The following is a 17,276-nucleotide window of genomic DNA, read 5'->3' as shown; positions in this document are numbered from 1 at the left end:
TGTAGTCATCATTCTGGTCAGTTGTGGTTTTGTATTAAACCAGTCGAGAGCAGACGCTGTTTAAACATGAGCTTCACTTAATCAGTCAGCAGTTTCCTGAAAAAAGAATTTCTTTATTAATGATAATTATCATTATTCATTTTCCATATATGGTAAAATCTTTGCTCACCTGCAGACAAATGTCACATTTTGACATGAATTTCTGTTCACTGACTAAAAGACTCTTTATGTTACGCTGTTAATTAATTGGAATGAATTAATTGGAAATGTACCAATTGAGCACTGACTTCCATATAATTAGCACCAAATCTTTCCAGGAAACTTAATGGAAATGGTTTAGAAATCACAGACTGGCTGTAAGATAAAGCGTTTTAGCTTCTGTTCTCTCAGATACAAACAGATCTGAGTTCAGTTTTTGTTGTTTTTATGTTACTCTGATGTGGCTGCTGCTCAGCTTCTGACTCTTTTTACTTCTCAGAAGACATTAAAACAAAAACCAACTCAGTTAATGAATCAAACGCACTGACGTCATGTGATTTCTCCAGAACAGCCAAAATGTAAATGAGACAAAAAGAGAATAAAGAAGAGATTTAAACTTTGAACTCTGCTTGTTGCCTTATTTTGTAATACTTATAATTATGATTAATTGATGAAGTATAATTTGTCTTAAAGCAAATTAAATTTAAACAAATAAACAGTGTATTTTCTATTAATCACTTTGTACGTGGAAAAATAAAACTAGTAATTATATGTAACTATGCTGTATTTGTATTTTATGTTAACAAGTGTGCCTTTATTGGCAGTTAGTGTTTGAGGATAGAGTTTACAAAATTTTAATAATGAAATACACACTATGAATGAATGTGATAATCATTTTATTAATATGTAATACAATCAAAAAATATTGTCACAATTTTCCAAACTGACAGTGTTTTACAACAAAAAGCATTAAAGAACATGAAGAGCTGTGTCTCTGAAAACGTTTGTCTGCCATCACGGAGAACACAAGCAGTTTTTAGGCATACGACACAAAACGACCACTAAGAGATGCAAAACGACCGCAAAGAGACGCAAAACAGCCACAAAGAGAAACAAAACTACCGCAAAGACACGCAAAACGACCACGAAGAGACACAAAACGACCACGAAGAGATCCAAAACAGCCACAAAGAGATGCAAAACGACTGCTAAGAGACGCAAAACGACCGCAAAGAGATGCAAAACGACCACGAGGAGACACAAAACAACCGCAAAGAGATCCAAAACGACCACAAAAAGACGCAAAACAGCCACGAAGAGATGCAAAACGATCGCAAAGAGACACAAAACAGCCACGAAGAGATGCAAAACGACAGCAAAGAGATGCAAAAAAGCCACGAAGAGATGCGAAACGGCTGCAAAGACACGCAAAACGACCATGAAGAGACACAAAATGACCATAAAGAGATACATAACAGCCCCAAAGAGATGCAAAACAGCCACGAAGAGACGCAAAACGACCGCTGAGAGATGCAAAATGACCACAAAGAGACGCAAAGCGACACAAAACGGCCACAAAGAGACGCAAAACGGCCGCATAAAGATGCAAAACGACCGCAAAGAGACACAAAACAGCCACAAAGAGATGCAAAATGGCTGCTAAGAGACGCAAAACGGCTGCAAAGAGACACAAAACAGCCACGAAGAGATGCAAAACGACAGCAAAGAGATGCAAAACAGCCACAAAGAGATGCAAAACGGCTGCAAAGACACGCAAAACGACCACGAAGAGACACAAAATGACCATAAAGAGATACATAACAGCCCCAAAGAGATGCAAAACAGCCACGAAGAGATGCAAAGAGATGCAAAACGACCGCTGAGAGATGCAAAATGACCACAAAGAGACGGCAAAGAGATGCAAAACGTCCACAAAGAGACGCAAAACAACTGCAAAACGACTGCAAAGAGACGCAAAACAGCCACAAAGGGACGCAAAACGGCCGCAAAGAGGCCGCAAGGAGATGCAAAACAGCCACAAAGACACGTAAAACGACCGCAAAGAGACCGCAAGGAGATGCAAAACAGCCACAAAGACACGTAAAACGACTGCCAAGAGATGCCAAACAGCCACAAAGAGACGCAAAACGGCCGCTGAGAGATGCAAAATGACCACAAAGAGACGGCAAAGAGATGCAAAACGTCCACAAAGAGACGCAAAGCGACACAAAACGGCCACAAAGAGACGCAAAACGGCCGCATAAAGATGCAAAACGTCCGCAAAGAGACACAAAACAGCCACAAAGAGATGCAAAATGGCCGCTAAGAGACACAAAACAGCCACGAAGAGATGCAAAACGACAGCAAAGAGATGCAAAACAGCCACAAAGAGATGCAAAACGGCTGCAAAGACACGCAAAACGACCACGAAGAGACACAAAATGACCATAAAGAGATACATAACAGCCCCAAAGAGATGCAAAACAGCCACGAAGAGATGCAAAGCGGCCGCAAAGAGACGCAAAACGACCGCTGAGAGATGCAAAATGACCACAAAGAGACGGCAAAGAGATGCAAAACGTCCACAAAGAGACGCAAAACGACTGCAAAACGACTGCAAAGAGATGCAAAACAGCCACAAAGAGACGCAAAACGGCCGCTGAGAGATGCAAAATGACCACAAGGAGACGCAAAACAGCCATAAAGACGCGTAAAATGACTGCTACAAGACGCAAAACGACCACAAAGAGACGGCAAAGAGACGGCAAAGAGACGGCAAAGAGATGCAAAACGACCACAAAGAGACGCAAAACGACTGCAAAATGACTGCAAAGAGACTCAAAACAGCCACGAAGAGACACACCTGTGTTGTCTTACTTGTCAACAATCTGTCTGTTGTTCTTGGCATTTCTATTTGAAAAAAGATAGAAAAAACGTTGAACATTTGTGTAACAGTTTATTTTATTTTATTTTAGACAATGTAATAAAACAGAAACACAGTGAGGAATAAAATTAAAAGCTTTGTGTAAAGAAGAGTTTTTCAAAATAAAAGTGCTTCACTAGTAAACCGTTTTCTTGAAGTTGTTTAACACCTGTGTTTGTGTTGCAGTCTGGTATCGGCACCACGGCAGTTCGAGGACGGCGTTCTGGACGCGGTTCTGTTCTCGATGGGTCGGACGATGACACAGGAGGAAGTCCGTCAGCTGATGCAGAGGACTGTCCAACAGGTCAGACTGTTCTGTCAATAAAGTTTGTTTGAGTGTAGTTTGTGACCGAGGAGAACTTATCCTGTTCAGCCTGAGTCCATTACAGATGTTAGGAGTGAAAGGACGGATACACATTCTTTAACACCCTCTGAAAATGTTATTATTTTGGCTGCCGTGGTAGCGACCTGTCAATCACAAGGTAGCCCCGCCCTAAAGCAGACCCTGCTTTATTGTCTATTTGACACTAAATGGGACCATCATTGACTAAATGAACATCAAGCTGTATTGAAGAAGACTTGAAACTAGCGACTGAGACCATGAACTCATGAGGAAAATGTTTGCTGAGGTCAAAATCAGGTGAGAAGTCAGGTCGTTTTCTCATAGACTTATATACAATCTGACTTCTTTTTGCCACCAGTGGAGTTGCCCCCTGCTGGCCAGCAGAAAGAAGGCAGGTTTAAGGCACTTCAGCTTTGTCTTCACTCTTCAGACACAGCGCCTGGTTTAAACGTTTTTTACCGCTCTTTCAGCAGCTGTGGTGTAATGTGGCGTTCATGTCATTCGTGATGGATGGTAAAGATGGAACGACTCTGTGTTTATGACTACAGAGAGACCCGAAACGACCACAAAGATGGGTGTGTTTAGATGTCAGACAGGTGATCTTGTACCTCTCTGTCCTAACAGGTTTCAGGGACTTTGAGTCTGGATCTGGACCGGGCCGAGCACCTTCTGGTTCACTGTAGGTGGAACGTGGACTTGCTGGTGCAGCGATACACCGACGACCCCGACACCCTCATCTTGGCCGCGGGGCTCAAGTGCCGAAACCCTCAGCCGCCGCCAAGCCCTGCCTCCACCTGCCCTGTCTGCCTGAGCCTCCGCACCTCAGCCATGGAACCGGTCCCCTCACTGAGCTGCATGCACTACTGCTGCCGGGTCAGACGCTCACACAGACCAGCAGATATAGAACCTGATGTTCAGGATGTAGTTCTGGTTCTGACAATGTGTGTGTGTGTGTGTGTGTGTGTGTGTATAGTCCTGTTGGCAGGAGTACCTGACGGCAAGGATCGAACAGAACCTGGTCATGAACTGTAACTGTCCGATCACAGACTGCCAGGCTCAGCCCACCTCACTGTTCTTCCTCAACATCCTCACAGACAAGGACACCATCGCCAAGGTAACGCCCCATCCTCCTCTGTTACCATGACAACCTGAATCAGATTTTGGAATAAATCAGTTGTTTATGATGTGTTTGATGCCCCCCCCTTGTCAGTATGAGAATGCCTTGCTCAGAGGCTACGTGGAGTGCTGCTCCAACCTGACCTGGTGCACCAACCCTCAGGGCTGCGACCAGATCCTCTGTAAGGAGAACATGGGCAGCATGGGGACCTGCTCCAAGTGCTGCTGGTCCTCCTGCTTCAGCTGCAACTTCCCCGAGGTCAGAGGTCATAACACACACACACACACACACACACACACTCTCCAAGGAGTTGACGAGGATGAAAACATACGTGTGGATAAAGAAACTAAATGTGTGTGTGAGTGTGAGGTCGTCTCATCTCGAGCAGTTTATCTGGTATCATCTCATCGTCTCGTGTTTTATTTGCTGTTTCATGACCGAGATCTCACAAACCAAAGAATCTCGTACCGACTGCACATATTGGAAATAAAACATATCTGAGGAATCCTGAGAAGGAAAATGCGACATTGTCTTCTTTTCTTTGAATCATTTAATCAGGTGAAACATTTAAATCTGAACATTCAACATAAGAACAATATGAAATACAACATAAACAGACCAGACAAACAGGAACAGTATCAATATCCAGTTTAAGATAAACAGGTCCAAGTTTCCAAAACTAAAACACAGTCGAAGTGAAAGTACCGACAGACTTCAGTCCTCCTGGACGTTGATCCTCGGACAGATCAATACAAGAGCTGCACCGTGTTTTTAATGATGTCATTCATCACTTTAGCAACAGCATTATGGAGCCGTGTCGTTCTCAAACGAGCTTTTCAAGAACCATCATCTGGAGGATGACCCACGGCTGTTGCCTTGGTTCAGCAGCAGATGATGGTGATGGTGATGACACATGTAGTCTTACATGGTCATGCTTGCTGGACTAACACAGTGAGCCTGTCCCCCTCCAGGCCCACTACCCAGCCAGCTGCAGCCACATGTCTCAGTGGATGGATGATGGAGGATATTATGAAGGGATGAGCATGGAGGCTCAGAGCAAACACCTCGCCAAGCTGATCTCCAAACGCTGCCCGAGCTGCCAGGCTCAGATCGAGAAGAATGAAGGCTGTCTGCAGTATGTACACTCACAATATAAATAAACACTGAGGAGGAGGAGGAGGAGGAGGAGGAGGAGGATGATGATGATGGTTGTATTCCTCTCTTCTCAGTATGACCTGTGCCAAGTGTAACCACGGTTTCTGCTGGCGGTGTCTGAAACCCTGGAAACCAACACACAAGGACTACTACAACTGCTCCGCCATGGTTGGTTCACACACTGTCACATGACCTCCGTCAGCACACAAATCCGTCCAATCAGAGACCAAGACAACAGTCTCATGCTCTGTGATAATTATGTGTATTAAGGTTTATCTTTAACTTTATGTTCCAGCTGACAGTTTGTTAAAGATTTAAACTGAACAAAAGAAATCAATCTCAAAACCGATGAACTGGAAATAATAATAACCACTGGTCCTGGGTCTTTGATTTGATATGATTATTATTATTATTATTATTATTATGTTATTACTAATGAGTCACTCCACATCACATGTCACAAGACGATACAAAAACAAGCAGATTGAAAAGGTCAAAAAACAAAGAAAAGGTTTCACAGCCAGAGAGAACAAAGACGGGACTGAGAGAGACCTGGTTTAACATCTGATCCTTCATCAGATCGTTTGTATATTTTTGAACTTCTTCTTCTTCTTCTTCTTGCAGGTGAGTAAAGCAGCACGGCAGGAAAAGAAGTTCCAGGATTATAATGAGAGATGCACGTTCCACCACCAGGCCAAGGTACCTGTCCACTGCAGATCAGGGCCCTGTACCAGTAGAACAGGACCAGCAGAACAGCTCAGGACCAGTAGAACAGCTCAGGACCAGTAGAACCGGATCACTAGAACGGTACCAGTTCAGTAGAACAGCTCAGGATCAGTAGAACAGCTCAGGACCAGTAGAACAGGACCAGTAGAACAGGACCAGCAGAAAAGGACCAGCAGAAAAGGACCAGTAGAACAGGACCAGTAGAACAGTACCAGCTCAGTAGAACAGTTCAGGACCAGTAGAACAGGACCAGCAGAACAACACTAGGCCAGTAGAACAGGGCCAGTAGAACAGGACCAGCAGAACAGCTCAGGACCAGCAGAACAGGACCAATAGAACAGCTCAGGACCAGTAGAACCGGACCAGCAGAACAGTACCAGCTCAGTAGAACAGCTCAGTACCAGTAGAACAGCTCAGTACCAGCAGAACAGGACCAGTAGAACAGGACCAGTAGAACAGGACCAGTAGAACAGGACCAGTAATCAGGACCAACAGTCAGGACCAGCAGAACAGGACCATGACTCTGAGTTTCTGTTGCAGGATTTTGCCGTCAACCTGGAGAACAAAGTGTCGTCCATTAATGAAGCTCTGCAGATGAAGTCTTTGACCTTCGTCATCGATGCCTGTAAAGTCCTCGCTCAGGCTCGTAAGGTAACATCATCATCATCATCACCATCATCATCATCATCATCATCATCATCATCACCATCATCACCATCATCGAGTTTACTGTGCCCTCCTCTCTGTCTGCAGGTGCTGGCCTACTCCTGCGTCTACAGCTACTACAACCAGGAGACGGAGAAGATGGACGTGATGGAACAGCAGACGGAGGCTCTGGACCTGCACACCAACGCCCTGCAGATCCTGCTGGGTGAGTCTCACATTCTCATTATTATAAACAGAGTTTCTTTGATCTGGTCTGACCCTGTTGACTGGTGGTGTTGTTCTCAGAGGAGACTCTGCTGCAGTGCACTGACCTGGCCTCATGTGTCCGGCTGCTGAAACCAGAACATCTTAACACGGGACTGGAACTCATCCGGCGCATCCAGGAGCGCCTGCTGGCCATCCTACAGCACTCAACCCAGGTAAAACCAGTCTAAAGACTGAAAACCAGTGTGAAACCAGTTTAAATCCAGTCTACAGTCAGTCCAACTCAAAACCGGTGTGAAACCAGTTCAAAACACATCTAATTTAAAAACCAAATCTAAAGCTGGTTTACAGCCAATATAGTCTGATATCCAATTGGTCTCAAACTGGTTTTTAATGGGTTTCAATCTAATTCTGATTAGTCTTATTAAATCAGTCTGAAACCAATTTGAGACCAGTCTGAAACCAGTTGAAACTCAGTCTAAACCATATTAAGCGTTTGAGTGGCACCGCGCTGGTGGCAGCCTGTTACAGCAGCTCCGTAACTTTCGATCTGTTTTAGTCTCTTAAGTGTGATTTTTCAGAATCAGAATCAGAAATACTTTATTGATCCCCGGGGGGAAATTGTACAGTTCCGGTGCTCCCATTCAAGAGTAAAGTAGCATAATTTAGAACTAAAAGTATGTACAAAATATAAAAATAAGAAATAGAAAATAAAAAATATACACATTTACAGTATTTAAGTGAACAATGAGGTAAAAAAAATATATACAATAACAATGTATATGCACTGAAGTGTATGACTATAAATCTATTGCACTTAAACATTTAAGAATAAATAGTGAGGTAGTGTATGAACAGGTGAAGTAGATACAGATTTCCAGAGACGTTGAACAGTTTGATGGACACAGGCAGGAATGATTTCCTGTGTCGCTCTGTTGTACGTTTGGGAGGAATGAGTCTCCCACTGAAGCTGCTCTTGTGTCCGACCAGTACGTCATGGAGAGGATGTGAAACATTGTCCAAGATGCCCCGCAGCTTAGACAGCATCCTCCTCTCTGACACCACCGTCAGAGAGTCCAGCTCCACCCCCACAATGTCACTGGCCTTGCGGATCAGTTTGAGTCTGTTGGAGTCCGCCACCCTCAGCCTGCTGCCCCAGCATGCAACAGCAAAGAGGATAGCACTGGCCACCACAGACTCATAGAACATCCTCAGCATAGTCCGGCAGATGTTGAAGGACCTCAGCCGCCTCAGAAAATAGAGACGGCTCTGGCCCTTCTTGTAGAGGGCATTGGTGTTCTTTACCCAGTCCAGTTTATTGTCTATGTGAACTCCCAGGTACTTGTAATCCTCTACAATGTCCACACTGATCCCCTGGATGGAAACAGGGGTCATCGGCACCTTGGTCCTCCTCAGATCAACAGTCAGTTCCTTTGTCTTTGTCACGTTGAGCTGCAGGTGGTTCTGCTTGCACCATGCGACGAAGTTGTCCACAGCAGCCCTGTACTCCTCTTCATCACCCTCACTGATACATCCAACTATTGCTGAGTCATCAGAAAACTTCTGAAGATGGGAGGTCTCAGTGCAGTAGCTGAAGTCCGTGGTGTAGATGGTGAAGAGGAAGGGAGAGAGGACAGTCCCCTGTGGGGCCCCGGTGTTGCTGACCACTCTGTCTGACACACAGTGTTGTAAGCACACATACTGTGGTCTGCCAGTCAGGTAGTTGACAATCCAGGACACGAGGGGGGCATCCACCTGCATCTCCGTCAGCTTCTCACCCAGTAGAGCCGGACGGATGGTGTTGAACGCACTGGAGAAGTCAAAAAACATGACTCTCACAGCGCTCGCCGGCTTATCCAGGTGGGCGTAGACACGGTTGAGCAGGTAGATGATGGCATCCTCCACTCCAAGTCGGGGCTGGTAGGCGAACTGAAGGGGGTCCATGTGTGGCTTGACCAAGGGCCGGAGCTGCTCCGGGACGAGTCTCTCCAGGGTCTTCATGATGTGGGAGGTCAGTGCCACGGGTCTGTAGTCCTTAGAGCCACTGGGTCGCGGCGTCTTTGGCACAGGAACGAGGCAGGATGTCTTCCACAGCACGGGGACCCTCTGAAGACTCAGGCTTTTTGTGTACTTTTTAAATTTATTTTTATATACACGGACCCCTCAGCAAGTATGGAACTATGGATGTTCATCTGGTGACATTAGTAGTTTGCCTCTTGCTGTTTTTCGGACTTTTGGACTCTGCCTCGGGAAACTCATTCATTCAACAAGATGGACGAGCTAACGGCGCTAACCCGGCTTCAGAGGGAGTATCGTGAGTGTAGTCTCCTGTGCTTCACCGAGACGTGGCTGAATGAACTTTCCCCGGACTCAAACGCAACCCTGGATGGCTTTCATCTTGTTCGGGCCGACAGGAAAGCTGCGGAGAGCGGTAAGAAGAAGGGCGGGGGTATTGCTATGTTTGTAAATGAGAGATGGTGCAACCCGGGACACATCAGCGTCAAGGAGCAGCGCTGCACCAGAGACATTGAGCTGCTAGCTGTTGGTATTCAGCCATACTACCTCCCGAGGGAGTTCTCGCATGTTATTGCTGTAACTGTGTACATCCCTCCATCGGCCGATGCTGCTGCAGCCTGCGAGCTCATTCACACTGTCGTCTCTCAGCTACAGACTCGGCACCCCCAAGCCCTCCTCCTCATCTCCGGTGACTTCAATCACACTTCCCTGTCTGCTACTCTCCCCACCTTCACCCAATATATGAAATGCCACCAGGGACAATAAAACTCTGGACCTACTGTATACAAACACCAAGGATGCATACACCTCACTCCCCCTCCCCCCGCTTGGCTGATCTGATCACAACCTTGTTTACCTCCACCCCCCTGGTGAATAAACATCCACCTGTGGAGAGTCAGTGATGGTGTGGTCTGAGGAGGCCTGTGCAAGGCTCAGGGACTGCTTTGAAACAACAGACTGGGAAGCACTCTGCAGCCCTCATGGGGAGGACATTGACAGTTTGACCCACTGCATTACGGACTATATCAACTTCTGTGTGGAGAATACGGTGCCTTCCAAGAAGGTACAGTGTTTTCCCAACAACAAACCCTGGGTGACCCCCGACATTAAGACCCTACTGAATGAGAAGAAGAGGGCCTTTAGGTCGGGGGACAAAGAGCAGCTGCAGAGCATCCAGAAGCAGCTCCGGCAACAAATAAGGAAGGGCGAGGAGAGCTACAGGAGGAAACTGGAGGAACATCTGGGGCAGAATAACACCAGGGATGTCTGGAGAGGACTTAAGAAGATCTCTGGACATGGAAAAGATGAGGGGAGACATCAGGACAGTCGAGACAGGGACTGGGCTAACCAACTGAACCTGTTTTTCAACAGCACGGACAGGGACAGGAGGAGGCTCAATAGACTGATTAGGCAAGCCGGCTCTGTTCTGGACTGCTTGCTGGACTCCATTGAGGAGGTGGGGGAGAGGAGGATGTTAGCCAAGCTGACATCCATCATGGACAACACCTCTCACCCGCTGCACGAGACTGTGGGGGCCCTGAGCAGCTCCTTCAGCAGCAGACTGTTACACCCACGGTGTAAGAAGGAGCGCTACCGCAGGTCGTTCATTCCTACGGCTATAAGACTGTTTAACTGCACATAAATCTGCACAATTTGTACATAATTTATATTTTTCTGTGTATATATTTATTTTTGTCCCCCATATTTTTTATATCTGTATTTATTATTTGTATATTGTTGTTTCTTTTTAAAAAAAATTCTTATTGACACAGTGCTGTCTGCTGTGTGTTTCTGCACCTTTCTGCTGCTGTGACGAGTAAATTTCCCCGCTGTGGGATTAATAAAAGTCTAAGTCTAAAAAAGTCTTAATATTCAGTTTTTTAATGATCACATTTACGTTTTCGTTTGTTTTCAGAATATAAACGGTTGAAACTCTGAATCTGAACATTTACAGTGACAGGTTCCTGTATTTCTGTCTAATACAGGACTTCAGGGTCGGCTATCAGTCCAAGAGCAGCCAGGAACCAGAATCTACTCAGGCCTCCAACCTGTCCAACCACACCGACACCAACAAAGTGTGAGTATGACACCAAAGAATGAGTTAACGTGCAAATATTCCAGATGTGCATCATTTTATCAATTCACAAATGCCCCAGTTTACACATGTGGCGTCTTTGGAAACTCCAGACTGAACTTTCTACTTTGTTCTCAGGTCGAAGTCGGAACGAGCGTCGGACTCTGGAGACTCGGATAACAACAACAACACGGGGGAGGAGGGCGGCGAGGAGGCGGAGGACGAGGACGACGAGTACGATGAAGAGTACGTCCCCGAGTGGCACGAGGACTACGACGAGGACGACATCGACGAGGATGACTTCTTCTCCGACGACGACGAGTCAGAGAACCTGGAGAGGGACTTCAGCCCCTTCGACTGAACCCGACGCAAAAAACAGAAACCTCCCAGAGTCGAGGGGAGAGCAAGAGGACGAGTCGGGCCCCGCCACGACCCCACCCCCCTCCTCCCGACCATCTGACGCCACCTGAGAACGTCAGGAAGGACGGGAGACGATCACCTGAACCCCCCCCCCCCCCCCGCTCCAAACACAGCTGCACTCGCTTTTCTTCACTTCCTGCATTTTACCTTCTGTGTTTTCATCAAATTAAAGTACCGAAGAAGACGAGGGTCGCGTGAAGAAGACACAGTTTAGAAGAAGACAGAGTTTTAATATTTCAATTCTGAGACAAAGTCTTAGTTTAGTCTTTAAATGATGAGAATAAATAATCAATTCTAAGTCAGTTATGACATGAAAGTCATGCTATAAGAAACCAGTTTCAACCCACTCTAAAAGAACAGCTAAGACCCAGTCTGAAACCAGTTTAAACCCACTCTGAAAGAACAGCTAAGACCCAGTCTGAGACCAGTTTAAACCCACTCTAAAAGAACAGCTAAGACCCAGTCTGAAACCAGTTTAAACCCACTCTAAAAGAACAGCTAAGACCCAGTCTGAAACCTGTCTAAAATACTTTAAACAAAGTTTGAAACAAGGTTAGAACGAGTCTGAGACCACTGTAGACAAACCAGACTGAAACCAGTTTAAAACTAGTTAAAATCTAGATTGAAACCTGTATGAAATTCTGTTTAGACCAGTCTGGAAACCAGTTTGAGACCAGTCCTAAACCAGTCAACACCCAGTCTTTTGTTTCTTAACGCTGACTAACGTTGACTTTCTCAGAATCTCAGAATTTCTCAGATTTCTTCTTAGAATTTGATCTCAGAACCTTCTTCTTCCTGTTTGTTGTGGCCCGACGTCTCCTCAGTACTGAACCACCTGATGGGCTCTGTCCTGGTTCTGGATCTCGGTGGTTTTGGTGTCTCTTCTGTCCGACAGCGATGAAGGATCTTTTCCACAGAACAAAATGTTTGAGTTTGTTTGTTTCCTGCTGCTGCTTTTTGGACTTTTCCTGAGACGAGTGATAAAAAAAGGGATCAGGGACCCGGAGTCTGGTGGTCCACATCTCATTCATCTTTTTGTACTTGTTGTCAACTGAGTTAGCTTTGTTTCTTTCATCACACGTTCTGCCTTCGTTTGTTTTGACGGTGGAGGTTGCCTTCATGAGAGTAAAGAAAAGTAGAAATGATTAAAATGCAACACTTCCTCTGTAACTGTTTTCACATTTAGATTTACTCACAAAAGTAAAGACGTTTTTTTACACGTTTGTAGAGTTGGATGTTTCTATGCATCTGAAGAGAGATTCTGCCCCGAGCAGAGCGTTTGTAGGAGCTGTGAATTCTGACATCAGCCTGAAGTATCACTGCAATAACTGATCGATCGTTTATCGGCTCACTGTTGCGTCATTTTCTGAGCAAAGACTCGCCTGCTCTGTTTTCTGTCTTAAAAAGGACGTTAGGATGAGATTTTGGGTTTGTTGAGCTCTGCAGGAGTCGAGGGATATCTGATATTCCAACTCCCTGTTTTGCTGTAATTTTGAGAGATCCTATATTCATATTGTTGATGTTCTATAATGTTCTTTCTGGTTTCTTTGCTGGAGTCGAGCGACTTCAGCCAGCAAACTAAATAAAAGCTTTTCTGCTGCGCTACAGGATGACTTTGATTTCATGCTAAAACACTCCAGTTGTCTCTGAAATCCAGATGAATTCTTCATTAAATGTAGGACGGCTTAGCACTCTGGACAAATGTTCCTTTTGAGCGTGTTTACAGGTTATGAAAAGGTTATTAATGAGAACTGATCCCACTCATTGGCTCAATTTGTCAGCTATTTTCAGTGCTTTGCTTTAACGAGTCTCTTAATAAACCCTTTAACTGAGACGTGAAGGGGTTTTAATATTAATACATTCAATTGGGTAGTTTTAATAACATGTTCGAATGAAAACACACTTTAGAGTAAAGTTACTGTAGTTAGATAAAACTGTCATCGGCATGAGGGAAATGTCTGTTTAGAGAACCATAAATCCAACTAATAAAAAGATTTTGGCAACAACACAGATGCCATATTTGGAGTGATGTATGTTCATTTAATGCTTCATGGAGATCAAATCCTCCCAGGCCGCCTGAAGGCCTCACTTCAGTGTGTTCCCGCTGACCTCTGGTGGTTTCTCTCCATCCAGAGAGCATCATCAGAGTCAATCTGTCCAGCGTCGAAATGAGCATCTGCATTATAATGTGAGGTCCCCAACGCCACCAACACCATTAACACCAATGTAATATGAGGTTCCCTCCACCCCCACACTCACACCAGAAAACAAAAATCTAAAACCACCAGAACCACCAGTGATTTAGATGATGATTGTTTGGTACAGGAAGAATTAATAAATGATCATTTAAGGGATTGTTCTTTCATAGTGGAATATTTAAAATAGATCGTTCATCTTGTCTTTGTTTGTGTCAAACATAATGAATGCTTTCATTTCTACATTTGATCTTTGATGAAGAGAGTTGAAGATGTTGCCGTTAAATCCTCCGGGCAGCTGGAGGCGGTAAAGAAGCCAAAACTGGTTTGGCGGCCGCCATTTAAATCGCCAGAAGAAGAAGAAGAAGAAGAAGGAGAAGAAGAAGAAGAAGAAGAAGAAGAAGACTCTTCGGTGTCCGGACTTTCACTTCGGACTGATGAAACATATTCCTCGGCTCGTGACGCTCTGATACGGACACTAACGTAGTCGCGTGCTTGTAGCGTTCACCGTCATTAGCCTGTTAACTCGGCAGCTAGCTCAGATAGCTAACGTTAGCTCTGTGTCGGTGACAAAATGGGACGAGGACAGGGACCGACGCGGAGCCGACCCCCCATCGGACCGCCGGGCGAAGACAGACTTCCATTCGACATGGGTCCACCGGGTTGGGGTCCTCCTCCGCCCGGAGGCTGGGGCCCTCCGCCGCCTGATGGATGGCCACCGCCGCCCGAAGAATGGGGGCCGCCGCCACCGCCGCCTGGAGGGTGGGGCCCCCCACCGCCTGGAGGATGGGGGCCACCACCGCCTGGAGGATGGGGCCCGAGAGGGCCTCCGCCGCCCGACTGGGGACCAAGAGGACCACCGCCACCGGGCTGGGGGCCTCATCCCGACGACTGGCTGCCTCCTCCAGACTGGGGTCGTCATCCTGACGACTGGAGACCTCCTCACCCCGACGACTGGAGACCTCCTCACCCCGACGACTGGAGACCTTCTCACCCCGACGACATGAGACCTCCTCACCCCGACGACTGGAGACTTCACCCTGATGACTGGAGACCACCCCGCGAAGGCTGGGGACCCCCTGGCTGGGGTCCGGAAGGTCTCCCTGATCCGTGGGGTCCCGAGCCTGGTCCACCTGGACCTGTAACGTTACCACCTGTTCCCCCTCCTGTTGGGATTCCTCCTCCTGGGATTCCTCCTCCGGACCCCGCAGCCTACGTACCGATGCCCATACCTCCTATCCCCCCTCCAGCCTGCGTCCCCCCGTTGGGGTTCCCGGCCTACCCTCCTCCCGGCTGGACAGGAGAGGTGAGCAGCTCAGCAGTGTCCTCCACTGGTTCTCACTTCTCTCCTTTTACTCCATGTTGTTTTGTGCATCTTTTATTGATTCTTTGTCTTGTTACTGATTATTGATTGGTTCGGTCTGTCGTGCTAACACACCCTAATGGTCTGTAGAGTTTAGTGTCACTGAAACTTTCTTCTCTGTGTGTTCAGACTATTGTAGAGGAGCCGATGCCCAACCCGCCGCCAGATCAGCCTGAGTGGGTGAGTAGAGACCAGGTTACAGACTCAGTCCACCAGGTTACAGACACGGTCCACCAGGTTACAGACACGGTCCACCAGGTCACAGACACGGTCCACCAGGTTACAGAGAGAGTCCATCAGGTTACAGACACGGACATGGTGACCACATCAGTATCTGTCTGCCCAACAGTCCAAACCCAAAGAGACGAACAGAACCAGTCACACCTGAGAAGCTGAAACCAGTGATCATTGATCATTTTCTGTTGATCAACTAATCAACTCATTGACCCAACAGTTTCAGCTGCAGTCCATCCTCTCTGAACCAGTGAGGTCTTCAGTAGGGTCAGGCTGGATCAGGTCTTCAATAGGATCAGGTCTTCAGTTGGGTCAGGATGGATCAGGTCTTCAGTAGGGTCAGGATGGCTTAGGTCTTCTGTAGGGTCAGGCTGGATCAGGTCTTCAGTAAGATCAGGTTGGGTCAGGTCTTCAGTAGGGTCAGGTTGGATCAGGTCTTCAGTAAGATCAGGTTGGGTCAGGTCTTCAGTAGGGTCAGGATGGATCAGGTCTTCAGCAGCAGTTTTTCTGTTTCTTTCAGATTAAAGCGTTGATTTCGGCTCCGGCCTCTGAGTCGACTTCGGGGGAAACTAAGAAACCCATCGAGGAGCCCGCTGTCACTACAACACTTGTGGCTGACCCTGCTGCTGCCCCAAAACCTAAACCTAAACCTAAACTGGACCCTGTAAAGGCCGCCAAAGCTCTCGGCCTGCTGGGAAAGCGCACATTTGATAAGTAAGTCCATTATGGGCAGGTTTGTGACCCCTCTCATGTCAAATATATTGATTACTTATTGATTAACGTGTCTGCTGTGACTTTAACAACCAAATAAACAACCAGAGTTCCTGTTTAGTTGTAAACGTGTGAATTAACCTTGTCACAGAGTGTGATGTCACTTCCTGTAGCTTCTGCCTCGGCAGGATTTCCTGTGTGTCTTCTTCTGTGGTGTTGTACCTGTTGAGACAGACTGTGGTCTGCTGTCTGTCTGTCTGTGTGTCCGTCCTCAGGCCTCCTCCAGGCAGGTCGACAGGCATCATCTCATTCGTCGGGGTAAGAACACACGCTGTCATGTGACTGATGATGTCAGCAGATCACATGTTGTTCGTACTATTTGATCTCAGGTCAAGGGTGATTTTTACCACTTCAAAATAAGGAGTAAGTGTTGGATGTTGTAGAATTACGATCAGCAACAATTCTTTTAATTTGAAAATAGCACTGAAGGCTTCTTCTTGTGGCCACTTTGTTTGCAGGATGTCGTAAATGGAAATCGACGTCTCTGCAGCTCCTTAATTTAGTAACTATCAGGCCCTGAAATGTCTTAAATTCAGATGGTTAATTTCTGCTTTATTCGACAGCGACAGTATAGACAGACCAGAAAGAGAGAGAGGGGTAATAATACGTGGTGTGCTCTCTGCACTGTGAGCCACCGCTGCGTTTCTCTCTGATTATTCATCAGTCAGATTTTTTCTGCCACTAGGGGTCTCTCAATCAAAACAACAACAGAAGACGTAGTTTGATGAAGTTGTGAAGCAGCGTGGGATCATGGGAATTGTTGTCTTTATTGTTAAACAACGACCATCTGACGTGACTCAGAAATCATGTTCACAGTTTTATTCACGTTATGTCATTTCATTCTGATGAAATAGACGCAAGTTAACCTTAGCTAATGTAACACTAACATGCTAACTTACCATTAGCTGAGTGGACTACTGTAGCTAACGTTATGTGGTGAAGTCAGCGGTGGGGTAGCCCAGCGCTGTTATCTGTGGTCAAAACAATCAGACTAAAGTAACTTGAGCGAGTTGAATGTTGCAACGTTATAATGTTAGCATGCGCATTAGCTTGGTGGCTAACATGAGCCACTGGTCATAGCAGCATTTCG

At 46.3% G+C, this 17,276-nt stretch overlaps 1 protein-coding gene across 1 annotated transcript in view; it reads left to right on the top strand.

Annotated features, from left to right (window-relative positions):
• The window catches only part of LOC139293928 (cullin-9), a 38,593-nt gene extending 25,365 nt beyond the window's left edge, over positions 1 to 13,228 (top strand). Inside the window, exons 34-45 of the mRNA XM_070915611.1 lie at positions 3,089 to 3,206; positions 3,870 to 4,118; positions 4,219 to 4,359; positions 4,456 to 4,620; positions 5,334 to 5,497; positions 5,592 to 5,685; positions 6,142 to 6,216; positions 6,784 to 6,894; positions 6,997 to 7,114; positions 7,195 to 7,328; positions 11,115 to 11,206; positions 11,342 to 13,228. Coding sequence (XP_070771712.1) covers positions 3,089 to 3,206; positions 3,870 to 4,118; positions 4,219 to 4,359; positions 4,456 to 4,620; positions 5,334 to 5,497; positions 5,592 to 5,685; positions 6,142 to 6,216; positions 6,784 to 6,894; positions 6,997 to 7,114; positions 7,195 to 7,328; positions 11,115 to 11,206; positions 11,342 to 11,564 — 1,684 coding nt within the window. The 3' untranslated portion in view covers positions 11,565 to 13,228. The remainder of the gene's footprint in view (positions 1 to 3,088; positions 3,207 to 3,869; positions 4,119 to 4,218; positions 4,360 to 4,455; positions 4,621 to 5,333; positions 5,498 to 5,591; positions 5,686 to 6,141; positions 6,217 to 6,783; positions 6,895 to 6,996; positions 7,115 to 7,194; positions 7,329 to 11,114; positions 11,207 to 11,341) is intronic.
• Positions 13,229 to 17,276: the final 4,048 nt, after the last annotated feature.

Source organism: Enoplosus armatus, chromosome 12 (genome assembly GCF_043641665.1).
Source record: "Enoplosus armatus isolate fEnoArm2 chromosome 12, fEnoArm2.hap1, whole genome shotgun sequence".
Taxonomy (NCBI): domain Eukaryota; kingdom Metazoa; phylum Chordata; class Actinopteri; order Centrarchiformes; family Enoplosidae; genus Enoplosus; species Enoplosus armatus.
Note: the sequence above shows the minus strand (reverse complement) of the source record. Positions and strands in the feature narration are given on the sequence as shown.